We start from the raw sequence: 18,418 nt of genomic DNA on the forward strand, positions 1-18,418 counted from the left end.
TAAAATCAAAACCACTCATATGAGGTAAAGACTCCAGTAATATCTGACCTTATAAAAGCTGTTTTATTCTACATGGAGAGGGTCCCCTCATGAAAGCTGCCATGTTAGAATCACATGATGACCAGCCGAATACTTGCTTAATCTCTGTAAAAGCCCTGTTATTGGACACTTTCACGTTCAAGTAATCATGGCTGACTGTGAATAGCAAATTTCTACAATAGCATCTAAATTGCTCAGAATTGCAGTAAAGATACTATTAAGGCTGTTTAGTGATTTTAAATGACTTGTAACATGATATTATCAACAGATAAGCAATGGACCCTTTTCACACTTCTGGGTTTTGGAACAGGGATGTCAGGTTCCCGACACTTTTTCTGTTTTGTTTTGGTTACCGGGCTAGCACATGGCTTTTGTTTATTTCTTGTCACCATGTACTCCACCTCATTTCTGGAACCTGCCCCCTCATTTGTTTTGTTATTAAATAGTCAGTTTCATCTGTTCTGATTGTTGCCCACCTGCTTTTCCTCTATTATATTTTGTCTGTTCCCTATTGTGTTTTTCAGTTCCTTTCATCAATACTCATGTGGATTTTCCCTTCTGTTCCTAGGTTTTGTGGATTATCCCATCAGTCTGTGTTTGTTCTTGCACTGCCCTTGCCTTTTGCCTTTTGTTTTGGTTTTTCTCCTGCCCAGCCTGTGTTTTCAGCAGCCTGTATTTCCTGTGGATGTTTGCATTTTCAGATTTTTACCTGTTTGGACCTTGTTTTTGTAAAAAAAAACAGATTTTGACCTATTCCCGTCTGCATTTGAGTCCTGTTCTCCCCAGAAACCTGACAGTAGGAACTGGCCATTCAGGACTCCGCAGATGATGGACATCTTTTTGACCCCCATCACCAGCCTGTAACCACACTGCTGCTTAACCTCTATTCTGCCTGTTTGTACAGAGTGGACTCAGGGTCCATCAGCCCCAGAATTTTCTGACGGGAACCCAGACACCTGTGATGCATTTTTGGCCCGGTTTGACCAGCTTTTTAAGGAGCCATCATTCTTGCCCCTGGCTGAACTTCAAAGGGTCACTTACTTCTGATAGGGTGGGCAAGATGTTGGACCAAAGTGCTGCAGAACCTCAACTCTTCTTGCCTCATGAGTGTGGCGCTGTTCACTGAAGGCATCTGGGCTGTCTTCTGTCCTCTTTTAGGAGGCAGAGTTGTCTCAGGGGATCCCATTCTGGCCGCTCAGAGTGCCTTGGAGGCACCCGTCGCTGACCGCCATGAGGCGCCGCCTTGTCCACCACTGACCGCCACAAGGCGCCCGATCTGCTGCAGTGCTTTTCACCACCCTTAAGAGAAGGAGGAGGAGGAGGAGGAAGAAGAGATGGGTCCCCGTGCCCCTATCTACTGCAGCTCCCCAGTGGCCGCCGAGTCAAACCAATTATTGTTACAAACCAACCAAAAGTGTTCTGTTTGCTAGCTGCTGAAGCGAAGGTCTCAACTCAGTTTGGACCTTATTCACAGTAGCACCATCTTTGATTTTTGACAGGAATGAAAATAAGTTTGTGATGGATAGACTTTCCATCTCTTCAATGACATGCACTGTAAAAAGATCCCATCTCATTTTCAACAACTTATGTTGTCTGGATTTTTTCTTTGTTTTTGTTTTTTTGTCTACTCCATGTTGTTGGAAAGATGTTTTTCAATGTTTTGTCAAAGGAACGATGCAAAAACACTTTGAATTACAGTACAGCCCATTGAAGAGACACAGATGTACGTCTCTCCACTGTCTCGTTGTCATTCCCGTCAAAAATCAAGAATGGCGCTGCTCTGACTCTAATGGTAAAAACGTCCCTTTATGGAACATAACTCTTATTGCTGAATGTCCACTAGGTGGCAGTCTCTTACAAAAACTAATTTCCTACCCTCTCAGTTTGTGAAAGTGTGAAGTTACAGTAGATGATCTACTGATCCAGTAGAGGGCGCTCACAAATACTATGGAATTTTCCATGTCTGCTTGTTTGTGCCAAACTTGATGCAGCACATTCTAGAGGTACATGAACTCATCAAAGACTCAAGCATTGATATTAATTATGTATTTAATTTTTTTTTCTTTGAAATTGGTTCTTAAAATTACGATTTTGTTTTGGGGTGAATTTAATCACTATTAATTAGGTAGCCTTTACAAGTACACATTTCCATCATAAGAGAGAATATGTGTTAATCTCAGAGGAACACTCTTACACTATTAAGTTTTCATTAGGCTATTATGTTACATTTCAGAGTGTGAGCTGCTGTTGTATGCAGTTTTAACCAAAATTCATTATTATTATTATTATTATTATATTCATTACACTGCACAATAAAAGCTGAATGCATATTAGGTCAAGTGTGATCAGTTATTTACAACAAAAAACTATTCATATGAGGGTTCTAGATATTAGAGGGAGGCAGTTCAGAGGTTAATAGGGACAAAGAAAGAGATAGCATTGAAAGATGTCTTGCAGAACCTCAAAATTCTGAGACAAAACAAATGTTTAAATGTCACATTTGCAGATGTACACTGAGGATCTGTTTGGGAAAAATACTTTTAAATTCTTGTGTAGACTTGTGTGTATCTCAGTCTCTTGTGGCAAGAAACTAACTACTGTATATGTGGTCTATATGTGTGTGTTTGATAGAGTAATTCTGTATTTAAAATACTTTTGCAACATTATTTGCTCTATGCTAAGGACACAAAGAAAAACAAACAATAGTGCTTCTCATAATGCAAGTTACACCACACATTCATAGGCAGATTATGTACATTTATAAAAATATTTTATTAAAAATAGATGTCAGCGCTCTGTACAGTGTAAAAGATGGGAAGGGGATACAATCTTTTTTAATATTAACATCAATCTGAAGAGTCTGAGAGATTAATTAATACCATAGACTATTTAAAAATGAAACAATATCCATTTTCTGCTCAGATTACATAAAATATTTCATCAAAACACAGAAACGTAACTGGCTGTATGTGAAGATGAGGTCATATCTAGCATAGTTTGAAACACACACACACACACACAGAGACACACCAGCATCTTAACAACTAAAATATGGAAAATAACACTTGATAAAGTTTTCTTCTTTTTTTTTCAATAATTAAAAAAAGGAAAGGAAAACACCAATCTATTTTTCCACACATTACAAGGAGGAGTTCCAGTTTCTTTGACAGAGAACACAGCAATAATATACACATTTATCAATCTTATTAATATGAATGTGTGTGTGTGTGTGTGTGTGTGTGTGAGACAGAGGAAGTGGCCTGCTTAACATCAGCAAATCAGCAGCGCTTTTGTTCTGCTTTCACACATTTACATTATCATTTAGAAGAAGCTTTTATCCAAATATAATATCCAAAGTATCGCACTGCCAAGCTCTAATCAAAGTCACTGACGATGTTTTTGCTGCGTAAGTGAGCTGCGACTCCATACAGAAAATTATTTTATTAACGACCATAAATCATAAAATGGTAATCAGGGGTAGGCCACTGAGAGTTACTGCAAACTTGATTGTTGTGAAACCTAATTTACATGAAGGAGGGACATAGTTATATCCAAATTATATTTAATTAACACAGAGCAGAACCCAAAGTGTAGCAATAAACTGCTTGAACCGTCTGAATTGAGTCAGATTTACTGCATAGAAAGTGAATGTAACGTGTTCGTGTGTCTGCCACTGCATGTGGAACTTTCATCAAGCACAACAGACGTCTTCTTTCAAACAATGAGTGAGCAGTTTGTTCCTGTATTTTATGTTGTATCATAAAAGCCACTATTTTGAAAGATTGTGTTGATAAATGTTTATAGCGCTGAAATACATATGCCGAAATAAATACATGGTGCTTTCGCACGCTGTGTGAAAAGCACCAAGACGCAGGTAGCAGTAGACCTTAGTATCCTCAAAGCAACGTTAGCAACTTCTGACAGAAATATTTGGCCAAACGAATGAACAAAAACAATCAAATCCAGGCAATGAAGAAGAACAATGTAGTCTGTGAACCAGTCTTTCAGCAGTGTTTGTGAGTGTTATTCTGGCTTGTGGCAATAGATGTCTTTGAGAGCTTTCAGCTCCTCTATGAGAGTCTTGTTCTGGTTTTCCAGCACAGCAACACGATTCTCCAAACACTTCACATATTCTTTCTTCTTTCTGCGACACTCACGCGCCGCCTCCCTACAACACACACACAAAAGGACAAACACACGCATCAGTAATTATAAGCACACACTTACATTAAGATTCCCACAATTTGTGACCAATGAATTTCCATGTTTTCCCCATGACCTTTCCAGTTATTTTTTAAAAAATCAGTCAAATTCAGACGATTTGTTAAATTATTTATTTTAGAATTATTTGTTCAGACATAACTAGCTAGCGGGCACATTTTACTATACACAAGAGCAATAGCAGGTGTGTGGGTACCTGTTCTTCATCAGGCGTACTTCCCTCTTGCGTGTGGCCTCCTCTGCATTCTGTTGTGGACTGTGCATCGCCCCTGGTGATGCTGCCATAACAACGCCTGGCGGTAGCCCTGACGATGGGGAGCGGATCTGATATGCTGGCATGTCTCCTGTGGCGGCTACATGCACAAATACACAAAAATGTATATGTAATTACAAATTCGACAGATAATTCATAACTAATGAGGGGAAATTAAATACTTTATGGTTTGATCTGTAACCATGTGTCTTAAACTCACAAATTAACAATCAAGGAGGAAATCATTTTGGGAGTGAAAGGCATATATATATATATATATAAACTTTTACTGATTTATTTGAACACATTTACTCACACTCATGCCATTCCCAATGTGTATGACTTTCTTTCTTTTGCAGAACACAAATGAAGATTTTTAGAAGAATATCTCAGCTCTCTAGATCCTCATAAGGCAAGTGAATGGTGACCAAATCTTTGAAGATCAAAAAAGACACGTCTTCTGAAGTGATCTAATCCTTTTTCACTGTACATTTTGCCATTACAGTCTGAAGGCATTATCATAATTTTAAACTGGATTACACTTCGTAGTGCTTGACGCATGCGCAGAACACTAGATGGCACTAGGAAGTGTAATCGAGCTTGCAATCATGATCACCAAGGAGACTCCTGATATTAAGATCTATAGTCAAAGAGTTATATTTTGGTCTGTTCTCATCCAGAATCGATTGGATCGCTTCAAAAGACATGGATTCAACCACTGGAGTCATATGGACTACTTTTATGTTGCCTTTATGTGCTTTTTTGGATCTTCAGAGTTTTGGTCACCATTCACTTGCATTATGAGGACCAACAGAGCTGAAATATTCTTCTAAAAATCTGCATGAGAAAGAAAGTCATACACATCTGGGATGGCATGAGGGGGAGTAAATGATGAGAATTTTTATTTTTGAACTATTCCTTTAAGATGGACATGTTGATTTGTCTCATGACAAGTGGTGAGATGGCGAAATCTTGTATGAGGTGGGTCGTACAAAAGAGTATGACTTTTACTCCCATAGGAAAAAAATAAATGAACCAACAAACCTTGATTTTACTATTTTTCCAAAATTATCCCCTAACCCAAACCTAAACATAAAGTCTTATTATTCACCCAAAACCCTAAACCTAAACCAGGATTTGAATAAGAAAATAACTTTTGTGTACCATGGATTAGGGTTTGGCATGAGACAATGGAATTGTTTTACAGGTTACTGGCATGCTTCAGTCATTTGTATCGCATAAATAAATATGAAATGAGTAACCAAATTTGTTCACTGTTGTTTCCTTTCTTAAAATAAGATGGGAGGCTAACTAAAATCTGATGCCTTTATTATACTGATTTCAAATTTTGGTTGTTAATTAGTTGGTACCTATTGTAGTAAAGGTCATCCTTTTTCGTACAAGACAAGATTCATGATAACTTATGATTTCGCAGTCTTGTAAAAAATATTTCAAGTTGTCATCAGACTATGTTGAATAAGCTCGAGTTAACACAAAACATACTTTATGGCCTCAGAAGGCTCCAGTGTTTTTGGGAACAATCAGTATTTTTGTCACAAATGGAACAGAAATTACACCTTTGGCCAGTTCCACAATAAACATTATCCACACAGACATACCAACTAGTAAAGAAAGATTTTGACACTTGCTGGAAATAAGCCAATGGCTAGTTTAATTCATCTGACCAATAAAGAGGCATGGAACACTAAAGTTAACCAATAAGCTGTGACCTCTACTTGTGACCAGTCCAATTGGACTGATTCGTTTATGTAATGAATCCAAAACAATGACAAAAAAGAGCACTTACATAAAAGATTGCACACAGAGAGACCCAAACACAACCAATTTTGTTATAAAGAAATTAAAAATATTGTCAGTAATATATATAAAAAAAATCAATAAACTTCATACAAAATACATTTACGTAATATAAAAGGTCTATAAAACTGATGCAGTATAAAAAGTTTTACTATACGGCTATAAGACATTGTTCCCGAACAGCAGTAAATCAGAAATAATAAATGTCATTCAAACAAACTGGATCTGCTTTGACTTGATGCATGTTTGTGTGTTATCAGACTATGTGACAAAATGCTGACATCACTTTGTGCGTCGTTGCCCAAACCCCCACCCGATTCCCCTCTCTCTCTCTCTCTCTCTCTCTCAGCTTCGGCCCGCTTCCAGGAAACAGACTGACGTCAACAGAAAACCCCTCCCTCCTTCATTCTCTCTCTCTGCTTTTGTCTCTCTCACTGATTCATATGTGGCATGAAGGCATGCAGAATTTGCAGGCTAATTTCATAAACAGAATCAGTTTCAATGAGTGTTTGTGACCGAGGGAAAAGTTTAAACCACATAAAAGGACAGACCAAAAAGAGGCAAAAAGTATTCATTATCTCTCTGTACATGCGCTGTCTCAAAGTGTGGAATAAGTTGTGTGCATGATGTCAATTCTAACATCTCTCTTTTTTATGTCCTAATCAATCGTATACATACATATATATATATATATATATATATACACACTATTTTTACTATTATTATATTCAATTAGAAAACAATAAATAAAACATTTACCAACTTTTTCATCTGTAATTGCATCTAACTAAACAAATGACAAAATACATAACTTTATACATGCTTCAGTATGCACACACATACATACACAATTTACCTAGCTATATATATATATATATATATATATATATATATATATATATATACATACATACACACACACACACACATTTATTAACCCTACCTATAAAAGAAAACTTTTTGCATTTTTAACAACATTATTTTCTTTATTTATGAATCAATTTGATTTCCAGAATGAGGAAAAGGGCTGGCAAAATTACTCTAGACCCCACTCACCCAGCCCACTACCTATTTGAACTGTTGCCTTCTGGCCGACGCTACAGAGCACAAAGCACCAGAACCATCAGGCACACAAACAGTTTTTTCCCTCAGACTATCCATCTCATGAACTGTTAAAACTATACTATAATTACATGCAATACACAGTCAATTATATTATTTAACATATCCTACCTCTTCTGCATTACATTCCCTTGCACTGTATATAACAGATTTGTATTTGTACATACTATATGTGTATTTTTGTCTTATTGTGTATTTCTATATATACTTATATTTCTATTCGCTTTTTATTTTTATTCTATTTTTTTATTTTTTATTTCCTCTGTCTTGTTTCTGCACTGGAAGCTTCTGTCATAAAGAAAAATTCCTTGTATGTGGAAGCATACTTGGCAATAAAGCTCTTTCTGATTCTGATTTGACCATGCACAGAAACATGAACATTAATCTAATCTCAGTGCCATACCAACTTTCTTGCATAAAACACACAAACACACACACACACACACACACGCACACACACGCACATACACGCACACACACGCACACGCACTCTCTCTCTCTCTCTCGCTCTCTCACCTGACTCCGTCTCTTCCCCAGTCACTGCCATCTCTATGCTGTAGTAATCCAGTTGTGATTTTCTTTTAGGCACTATGTTCAGTATTTTCTCTTTATTCTGAAAGCTCTGTCTTTTCCTTCCAGTTGGTTCACTGACTGCTTCTCCCTCAGTCCTAAGTGCAGTTTCTCTCTCTCATACACTCTTTCTGTCTCTCTTGTTTGTGTTGTGACACTTTTGCCTTTAACCCTCCCTCTCTCTCTCTCTCTCTCTCTTGTACTCTCTCTCTCAGCCAGATTACTATTAAGGGCATTGACATCACTATGACATCACTGCAGTCTCACAGGGAAATAACACGCTGTCTCTTGAGAATGCCCTCCTCACACTCATGTGTATGTGTGTGTGTGTAATATACACAAGCTTTGTAATTAAACATTAGTGCTAAAGCTCATGCCCTGAAGGAAATGTAAAACTGTAATAATAATTGGATAGTTCATCCAAAAATGAAGGAGCACCAAAGAAGATGCTAGGCAAACTGTTGGCCTCAGTCACCATTCATTTTCATTGCATTTTTCTCCCCATCCAATGGAAGTGAGTGATGACTGAGGCCAAAATTCTGCCTAACATATCCTTTTGTGTTTTGCAAAAGAACGTAAGTCATATGAGGTATGTGAGTAATTGATGACAGAATTGTTATTATTGGGCAAACTATCCCTTTGATTTAGAAATGTTGACTTAAACTTTTAAGTTCAATGCAGAAGAGGAGAAAAGAGGAGAGGAGAGGAAGGGGCGGATAAGTTATTGAGATTGATGTATTTTTAGATCATGATGACGCAGAAGCATTTCAACAAAAACAAAAGGATACTGTGCCCATTTCACCTCAGAACACTACATAGGCATCTGGAATGCCATGGCCGTCTTATCATATTGTTTACAAAGATGTAAGTTCAAATATAACTCAAACATAAATAAATAAACTCTGTGGCAACAGGTCTCAAATAATATGAAGCATTTCCATCTACAGTATTTTCAATAAACAGAATGTCTGATTTGGGAGTTTAACTTCTGTAATCTGATATAACAGTTTTACTAAATTCATATTTAAATATCAAAAATGCATCTGTAGTAGATTTATGATGACTGGGTCTAGCCAAACACAAACACACACACACACACACACACAAAAACACACACACACTCAGAGACAACTTATAAATGTGACTTTTCCAGAAACAATAGCATTAGTATTAAATGTGTTCTTTAAAGTTTAACGTTGTATTTTCATTCAGCAGTAAACCAGTTTACAATCCAAAAGTATTATATGTGCAAACCTAAAACATTTTCAACCCGAGTTTGTCAAGTCTGTCAACTTCATTACAGCAACAGATTTAACCAGTTTTTGCTCTATTCTTATGAGCACATGCTGCTAAGAGTGACACTTCAGCATGTAATAAAACAAGTCCAACAAGTTTCCCACAATGCAACCTGTGTTTAGTGTGCCTCCGTGACCAGGGTCTTGTATCAGCAACATAGTTCATGCAGACACATTGTTAATTTGTTTAGCATTTTCACTTTGCTGTAACAAAGGAAATTATGATTTGTATAACACATGGAAAAAACAACATTTAATCTACTTCTATATGACTGACTTTAGAAACAATAGAAGGGGAAAGATGTAGTTGAGATTAAATTATTTCATTAAAAATTGTAATGGAAAACAGATTTTCTATTAACTGAATGGCATGTTTTATTGACCAGTTAAAATGCTTCTATTTGGAATTTTTCTATTTTTTTTTCCCACTACAATATTAAATGATCAGCATTTTTGAGTAAAAGATAACATGGATTTGAGAATTAATTAGTACGTCCCCCTTTTGCCATAATGACAGCATGCACTCGAGCGGGCATGGACTCAACAAGTTTTTGCAAAATCTGATGATCCATGTTTTCCCAGCATGGTCTGAGATTGCTCCAAAGAGCATCTTGAGTGCTTCAGTGGAAGCAAGGAAATCTGACCTTTTGTGCAAAACATGATCATGAATTTGATCATTTTGATTAGTGACCTAGAAATAGCGCAGAATCTTAAATACTTCTTCACTTTGTATCATAATGTTTTTTTTTGTTTTACATTCATTATAATCTTAAAACTGCTTATTTTAAGGTTTAAATCAGATTTTTAATGCCAAATTATTAATACAGTCTCAGAATTTTTAACCACACTGTATGTGTGTGTGGGTATGAGAGACAGACAGCATTTCGATGTCTTACCCTGAACGAGCACCTGTCCATCAGACAGCAGTAGCTGTTGTCCAGGATCCCCATACTGCAGAATAGTTGCCCCAGGCTGCGGTGTGGCAGGGCTGGGGAAAGTCCGAGCCTGAACCCCCTGCAAGGCCTCTCCTCCAGGCCCAGCCAGCTGTATCGCTCCACCTTGAGTGATTGCAACTGCGCAGACACAAAAAATTAGAGAGTTTAAGAGTCACACTCAGACGGTTTGTCATGCTTGCTCATATTTGTGCTGCTAAAACACCAGGGGCCAGTTGCACCAGCTATATGTACAGTAAGTTACAACTTAGCCTAGTTGTGGCGTAAATGGGCACTAAGTCACAATTTATGCACTATGAAATATGTGAGCATTGTACCATTAAACTTAGGCAGAACGTAAAACTATGTATAAACTAAATATTTATGGAAGCCTCCGACCAGGAGTAATGGATGGAATAAAAAAGCAGACACATTTAATGACATCAATGAGCTCATGTTTTGGTTGACAGCTTCATTCCTTTCGACATATATGATGATATTGGCATTTACACTCGTTTACATTTACTGGAGAAAACATTACGTAAAAAAACGTATTCAGCTGAAACCGATCTAATGGTGCTCTTTCCTGTATGCCGCCCGGTGTCAAGTTTCAACATAATATGTAAAATATTAAAATGAATAAATGTCTATTTTTCCAGCCTGTTGTATTAGTATTTATTTATTTCCCCTTATTCATTTTAGTTACAGTTATTGAATATTGTTATTTAAACAGGCTAAATATACCATTAATGAAATCTTGTTTGCGTATCATATTTCAATGGGGATATAATTTATTACAGCTGACAGTTATTTGAGCAAACAAGGTCTGAACATCAACCGTAACAAGATCAAACTGAAATTCACCACTTTTTAACACTTCTGGTACAAATCTGGAGTGGTGGTGGCGTAGTGGGCTAAGCACATAACTGGTAATCAGAAGGTTGCTGGTTCAATCCCCACAGCCATCACCATTGTGTCCTTGAGCAAGGAACTTAACTCCAGGTTGCTCCAGGGGGATTGTCCCTGTAATAATTGCACTGTAAGTCACTTTGGATAAAAGCGTCTGCCAAATGCATAAATGTAAATGTAAATCTGAATGCTGCTTATTGGGTCAATACAAGTAAACGTCATATTATGTGACTACGCATCACTTTACTGAGAACTCACAACCTACTAGTTAAGTCTTGCCTTAAGAACAGGTGGTGCAACCAAATTAAGCACTGACTTAGTTACAAACTAACTAGTAGTTATTAAGCCCTTAGTGTGAACTTTACATCTCAACTTAAGTGAGACCTTACACACAGCTGGTGCAGCCCTACCCTGGATTAAAAAATAAGGGTTAGTAAATGTTTGGGAAACATTTGTTGATTATCTGGTGTTTTGGTAAAAAAAAAAAAAAGAAAAAAAAGTACATGTTTAACAATACCACCATTTTGAGGGTAATTATTAACCGATTAATTGTTTTTGATTAACCTTTTTTTCAGGCTTGTTTATAGTTAAGTCCCACATTATGCATCAAAACATAATTTTGTGATTTTGGTTGCACAATAAACTGAATCAGGCATTATATTTATTTTGGACTCTTGTTGCCTCAGTAAGAAAAGAATAAGATTAAAAATAAATAAATCGATTTTAAAAAACGATTAACTGGTTATCTGCCTTTTACACCACCTTAATTCTGCCTCCCAAACAAAGAGAGAATAGTTTGAGTAATAAATTCAAACATACTGTATTGCCCTGAGCTGGTCTGGTAAACTGAAGATGGTGCTGTCACCGTAGCAACACTAGAGGAGGGTGGGGCTTCCTCCTCCACTTTGTCCTCTTCTTCAATCTTTGGCACAGCAGGTACATCTGATGACAACTCATTAAAAATTTTCCTGAACATACACAAATAAAAAAAAAAAAAAAACTCTGAAAACAAACAAGCAAAACTTGCAAATGCCTTCCAGTCAATAGTAAACCTTCAAAGGGTTAGTTCACCTTAAAATGAAAATTCTCTTATTATTTACTCACCCTCATGCCATCCCAGATGTGTATGACTTTTTGTCTTCTGCAGAACACAAACAAAGATTTTTTGAAATATATCTCAGCTCTGTAGGTCCACACATTGTAAGTGAATGGTGACCAAAACTTTGAAGCTCCAAAAAGCACATAAAGGCAGCATCATAAGCCGCTTTTCCACCATCGGGCTGAATGGTTCTGGGCATGGTACGGAACGGTTACATTAGTATTTCCAGGGAAAAAAGCAGTCCTAAAAACTGGAATATGCGATCATCCTCCATAGCACGCCGCACTCGCTCCAATGTTTACCTCTCACGCGGATCTGTTACATACATTCTACTGATTTCATGGCACCACAGTGGAAAAAGAAAGCGTAACCGTGCCAACTGGCCCGGACTGGCACAGAAAGGTACAGTTTTGCAACGAGAACTGTTCGGCCGATGGTGGAAAAGCAGCTAAAGTAATCCATACAACTCCACTGGTTTAATCCATGTCTTCTGAAGAGATCCAGTCGATTTTGGGTGGGAACAGACCAAAATATAACACCTTTTTCACTATAAACCTTGACATGATATAAATCATGATTTCAAGCTCGATCACACTTCCTAGCACCACCAAGACTAGCGCTCTGCGCAGGCATCAATAACTAGGAAGTGTAATCGAGCTAGAAATAATGATTGTGCCTAAAGACTGCAATGGGAAGATGTACATTGAAATAGGTTTTACAGTCATATGGATTGTCTTTATGCGCTTTTTGGAGCTTCAAAGTTTTGGTCACCATTCACTTGCATTGTATGGACCTACAGAGCTGAGATATTCTTCTTAAAATCTTTGTTTGTTCTGCAGAAGAAAGAAAGTCATACTAATCTGGGATGGCATGAGGATGAGTAAATAATGAGAGAACTTTCATTTTTGGGTGAACTATTCCTTTAAGTAAATATCATCAACTTATATTTGACTTCATCATCAGCACAGAGGTGTACAAAAATTTAAGATTAAGCTTAAGTGGTAACAGAGATGTTTGATTGGTCACTCAGAATTGAGCTCACCTGTAAGAAGGTCGTCTGGACAGAATCTCCCTCCTCTTCTGAGGATCTGATGGTGTTGTACCCAAGCTACCAGTAGCAACTACCTGAAAACATCCACACATAACCAAATAATGAATGCCATTTGGAGCTTTTAAAAAAGCACTGTAAACAAAGGAAACACTTAATGAATTATACATAAATTTATATATCAACATGCCATGTGATCATGAGTATTATATCTTCTCCTGAGTAGATTTGATTTGTCTGACGTAAGTGTGTGTGAGTGAGCATGCAAAAAGATCAGACGCATAATTGACTTTCACACAACTTCAATCTCATTACTGCTGCATACTGCTATTCTTACTCTGCATGTTCCTATGTCAGTCTGCTTCTCCTTCATCCCATTGATCCCAGTATGAGCCCTGTGATTGGTTGCTGCTCTAACTGTACATAATGTGATTGGTTAAAGAACTCCAGATCAAGGAACAAGTGAATGAATAACTGAACTGTGTTTGAAGGACTTGAAATTAAAATGTACCATATTTCCTTTTTGAATGCATGGTATTGGTCTTATTATACAGGATTCAACTATGCATGTTATTCCAAATGAAAAAACTGTCCAGCCTTGTCTCAAATGATGCGCTATACACAATGCATTTACAATATACACTATACACTAAGCCATGTCCTGAAATTCATTCATGTTTTTTTACTAAACGGAAGCACTCGCTGTTTTTCAGCTGACGGAGGGGGTGTTTCAAATGCATGTGATGCGTTTTTGCTAGCTTTAGCATGCTGGCCAAACTCAGTTCATCACTTATATCTCAAATAATGTAAATATTTACACAGCTTGGGGTGATGGTAAAGCATTCAAGGTGCTGTCTTCACAGACGTTTTGCTAGTTGCCACATTCATCATTAATAACAATTGTTTTGTCAGGCCAGCTTTGTGGCCCCGTTACTCCGCCCGTTCCGCTACATAGGGCAAGCCGCGGCCGTTGAGTGCATGAAGTGTCCAATGTTCCACACTCCATTTTATTGGCTGAAGAAGTGCCTCATCCGGGTACTCGTAGTACACTTCTTTCTGTTGCATTTTCAGTGTAAACATAATACTCACACTACTTACACTACATAAATGGCGTAGAATAGTGCAGAAGTGTGGAACGCACCTTTTTTTATTACAAACATCTTTGTAATATTTCATTAAAATTCATTGAAATTTCATTCAAACTTGTGCCGCCTCAAAAAATTACTTTTCGGCTGAAGTGACAAAATCCCTCTTAATTTTTAACCCCTCCCTCACTACCACCTGGCTCCACTCCTGTTTGTAACGCCCACTTTTCATGATCCAATAAATTCCTGATGGATAAAATCAATTCTGCTCAAAAATTTTTCTTGTTGAATATATTGTGTCACTCTGAAATTACAGAATTAAAATGGATTGCGAATGTTAATATTGACATTGATAACTTTTAAGCACAATTCAAACGTGTTGCCTAAATAGGGCCCTATGATTTCCGCGATGCGAAAAACATGGATGAAATCACGGAATCCACGGAAAAATAGAATTAACTATAAAATGCGGAATGACAGATTTTGACATATTTGGGATGAAATGAATGCATAAATGTGCAATTAATCAAGTTCAAATTGTGATATGTTCTAGTCTGATAATTAAACTGCAAACTGCAAGTAAATAAACAGCCTGCATCTGCTGTGCGCATGTGTGAGCCGGCCGCTCATGCACTGATAACATCACACACTCTGAGTGTGTGTAGATGAGAAAAAACCGAGCACTTTATTAACTGTGAAGCATGCAGCACATGCAGACTATATATACATATATATATGTATGTATATATATATATATATATATATATATATATATATATATATATATATATATATAATTAAATGCAGCCTTTTGTGGTTTAATAAGCACATCAAGCCATATAGCAACTACTTTTCCAGAGCTGAGAAGAATAAAAAAACATCAGTTTTTTTCACCAAAACTTCCAAATAAAAACTAGACACCTGAAATAAATAAAAAAATGAGTTACCTGATTGATACTGTGATGCTCTGCTTAGCAGCACTGTATTTGACAAAATGAAAAATCATAAGATAACTCCATAGTTGGGTATTGGCTTGTGCTGTGAGGATCCGTAAAGCTCTTCATTTGATAAAAATAATGCAATGGTATGTTGAAAAGTAATTGTTCTATTCTCATTTGAAATTTAAAATTCTTTCAATTCATTTGATTAGACAGTTTTTTTTGTTTTGTTTTTTTATAAAATGTAATTAAACTTTGAAATGTGAAATTCAGAAAAAATAAAACGGAAAACACGGATTTTGAGGAAAAAATAAAACGGATTTCATAGGGCCCTACCTAAATAAAGACATGCATGTACAGTACCTACCTGTACAGTTTGTATTTGAGGAGCCTGTATAACTGAGGCCTGAGTTGTCTGAATGACTCTCTGCACCTGAATTGTCTGTCCACCAGGTAATGACACCACTGCCACACCCTCATTCACCTGACAGAGACAGAGAGAGTCAGTCTGGTGCTGTTAAACTACATCTTTTAATACAATAAAGTTAAATGTTGATTAGCTTCTTTTCTGAAACATTTTTAAACATTTAAGGGTGATTGCAATTGTATCAGTGTGACATGGTCTCATACAGTATATGAAAAATATACAGTAAGCCTACAGACAAACAGGCATTGTAACAGTGTAAGGCTTGTACCTGTGTGAGTAAGTTAGAGTCGGACTGTATCTCACTTTTTGCTTTCTCTGTTGCATTGACTTCCTGTTGCGCTATGGTTGCGGTTTCCATAGTGATCGTCCTGGCAACAGCACAGAGAGGAAACACAAATCAGCGCTCTGCAGAATCAGACGTCAAGAGTATTGCCTGAAATGTGATGTAATAATTAATGAATTTGTGAAATGTGGTCATTAAGAAACTGGCAAATTCTTGTTTTGCACAGTGGATTATTTTTGAGAGTTTAAACGAGAGCAGGTCTGCATATGACAGAGCTGCTTTTTATATTCATTTATAATAACACGTTTACAAGTGCGTGCAAGAGATTTGGCAATAATACTGAGATAATATAGTCATAATAAAAATAATTCATTAAATACAGTAATTGTTTAAATATAATAATTTCACTTACTTTTGATTGGAAATAATTGGTGCGTAAATAATAAGAGAGAGAGAGAGAGAGAGAGAGAGAGAGAGAGTAACGGCCGCGCGCTTCCTCATTCTATAAACGTCGCTTGGCCAGCACACACACTTCTAAACTATTCAAGATAACAACCTCACAGTACATGATTTTGTTAGTACTCTAAGATTGGTTGCATTGCTGATTTAAGGTTGTTTTTAATTTAGTGTTCTCTGGATTGACATGAACAAACGCACAAACTTTGAACAGCTCGCGCTTATATAAGAGCTCACTGTCACGCGGATAAGACATGAATAATACAAACATTCATGGGCTAGGAAATAAACACAGGCATGCGAAAGGCAACTTTAAGTTCGCAGGCAATTAACTTTTAATGTTGTTTGCACGGACAAGGACCAAACTGCGTCATTCTGAAACCAATCTCAATGCATTTTTAATCTCGCCGACACTGTTTGCAGTTAAACAAGTTCGTTTCGCTGTTATTTATACTGCAGAGTAACTTTGACGGATTATTTGAAACAGACACAGTCTGAAAGTCTACACGCGTTTCGTTATTTACAGCTTTATTTAATTGTCAATTCTGTAATTTACCGGTGGTTAGACTGTAGGAGCCACCACGTCCGGGACAGCTCCCATTTATCACACTTATACAGCCCATGTTACATCGCCAATGTAGTTGAACAGTAGCCATATCTTCGTCTTCCTGCTCTCCTCTCCATATCCTCTCTGGCAGTAGGTCGACGTGCCAGCAATAACTTACCCGAGTTTTACGTAGAGAGACTCGTCACTCGTTACGGGTGGAGTGGAGGCCCGACTCGCTGCACACGTAGGGCCCACGTCAGCTCTGATGATGCGCTTGGGAAATCTAGACCATCAACCAGAGGCCCCGACAACGCGCGCGCGCGCACACACACTGACCTAGCGCAGAATCTACTCGAGGCGGAGCCTCGTCGGTTAAGGAGACCCTGTCTGTCACCAAAATGCCCTATCAAGATGTACGCTAATTACGAATTTATTTCCAATAGTGAATGAATGCATTTGAGACTAGAATTTAACAATGCAATAGATAAATTGTGATGACAAAATGTCCAAAAAGCAAAGAGTTCCAGGTTCTTAGACTGATCTGATTTATGCTATATAGTCCATATATATATATATATATATATATATATATATATATATATATATATATATATATATATATATATATATATTAATAAGGTAAAGATGACGTAGGCCTATTTGTCTCTTCTGTTAAGGGATATACGTAGGCTAAGGGCTTCAAAGATGACTGATTAATTAGCGCCGTCTTGCGATGGAAAGGTGACATCGCTTCCCGACTATCGCAAGGCCTTTTTGACATTTAAATCATATGCAGGTTATGAATTATATAGATATCAGGAATGGACATTTTTATAAGTAACAATGTAATTATTTAAATAAAAAAATAATATTTTTTACTAGTAAGAAGTACAGACTACAGATCTGATATTTGATTTATTCATAGATAGTCCTACACTCAAAAAATTATTTTAGCCTGTTTTAAAGATTCACACATTTCAATTTCATAACAAAATTCCGTCAAATTTAATTGAATAATGTTTAACTAAATTTTATGAATAAAACGTAAGATATTTAGTTTTGTTTACATTTTATTTGATTAAATATTACTCAATTCAATCTGTAAGTATTTCGTTATGAAACTGATTTTTTTTAATTTTTTTTTTTTGTTTTTGTTTTTAGTGTATCTGTGTTTGCTTTTGAATAGAAGTGAATAAAAGATCATTGTGGAATTCTAGCCTACCTGTAAATATGCAATTACAGATATAAGTAATTGTGTTTTTTACTAGTTTAAATGAATATTCCGGGTTCAATACAAGTTAAGCTCATTCGACAGCATTTGTGGCATAATGTCGATTACCACAAAAATTAATTTAGACTTAATCGACTTAAAGCAA

The 18,418-nt window shown here is 36.8% G+C and overlaps 1 protein-coding gene across 11 annotated transcripts; it reads right to left on the reverse strand.

The window, feature by feature from the left end:
* Positions 1–2,787: 2,787 nt before the first annotated feature.
* On the reverse strand, positions 2,788–17,361 carry LOC127441037 (cAMP-responsive element modulator-like). Of its 11 annotated transcripts, none has more exons than XM_051698177.1 (8): positions 17,221–17,361; positions 16,060–16,189; positions 15,693–15,813; positions 13,301–13,379; positions 11,979–12,127; positions 10,215–10,391; positions 4,457–4,613; positions 2,788–4,207 (listed from the first exon to the last, which is right to left on the reverse strand). In XM_051698177.1, exons 2-8 carry the CDS (start codon positions 16,078–16,080, stop codon positions 4,063–4,065), a joined length of 849 nt encoding a protein of 282 aa, XP_051554137.1. In that variant the 5' UTR covers positions 16,081–16,189; positions 17,221–17,361; the 3' UTR covers positions 2,788–4,062. The 11 variants fall into 11 exon arrangements, with proteins under 11 accessions (XP_051554137.1, XP_051554132.1, XP_051554138.1 ...); XM_051698172.1 differs by having other exon boundaries at positions 16,025–16,189; XM_051698178.1 differs by having other exon boundaries at positions 16,060–16,124; positions 17,221–17,351.
* Positions 17,362–18,418: the final 1,057 nt, after the last annotated feature.

The sequence above is a fragment of the Myxocyprinus asiaticus genome, chromosome 5 (assembly GCF_019703515.2).
Source record: "Myxocyprinus asiaticus isolate MX2 ecotype Aquarium Trade chromosome 5, UBuf_Myxa_2, whole genome shotgun sequence".
Lineage (NCBI taxonomy): Eukaryota > Metazoa > Chordata > Actinopteri > Cypriniformes > Catostomidae > Myxocyprinus > Myxocyprinus asiaticus.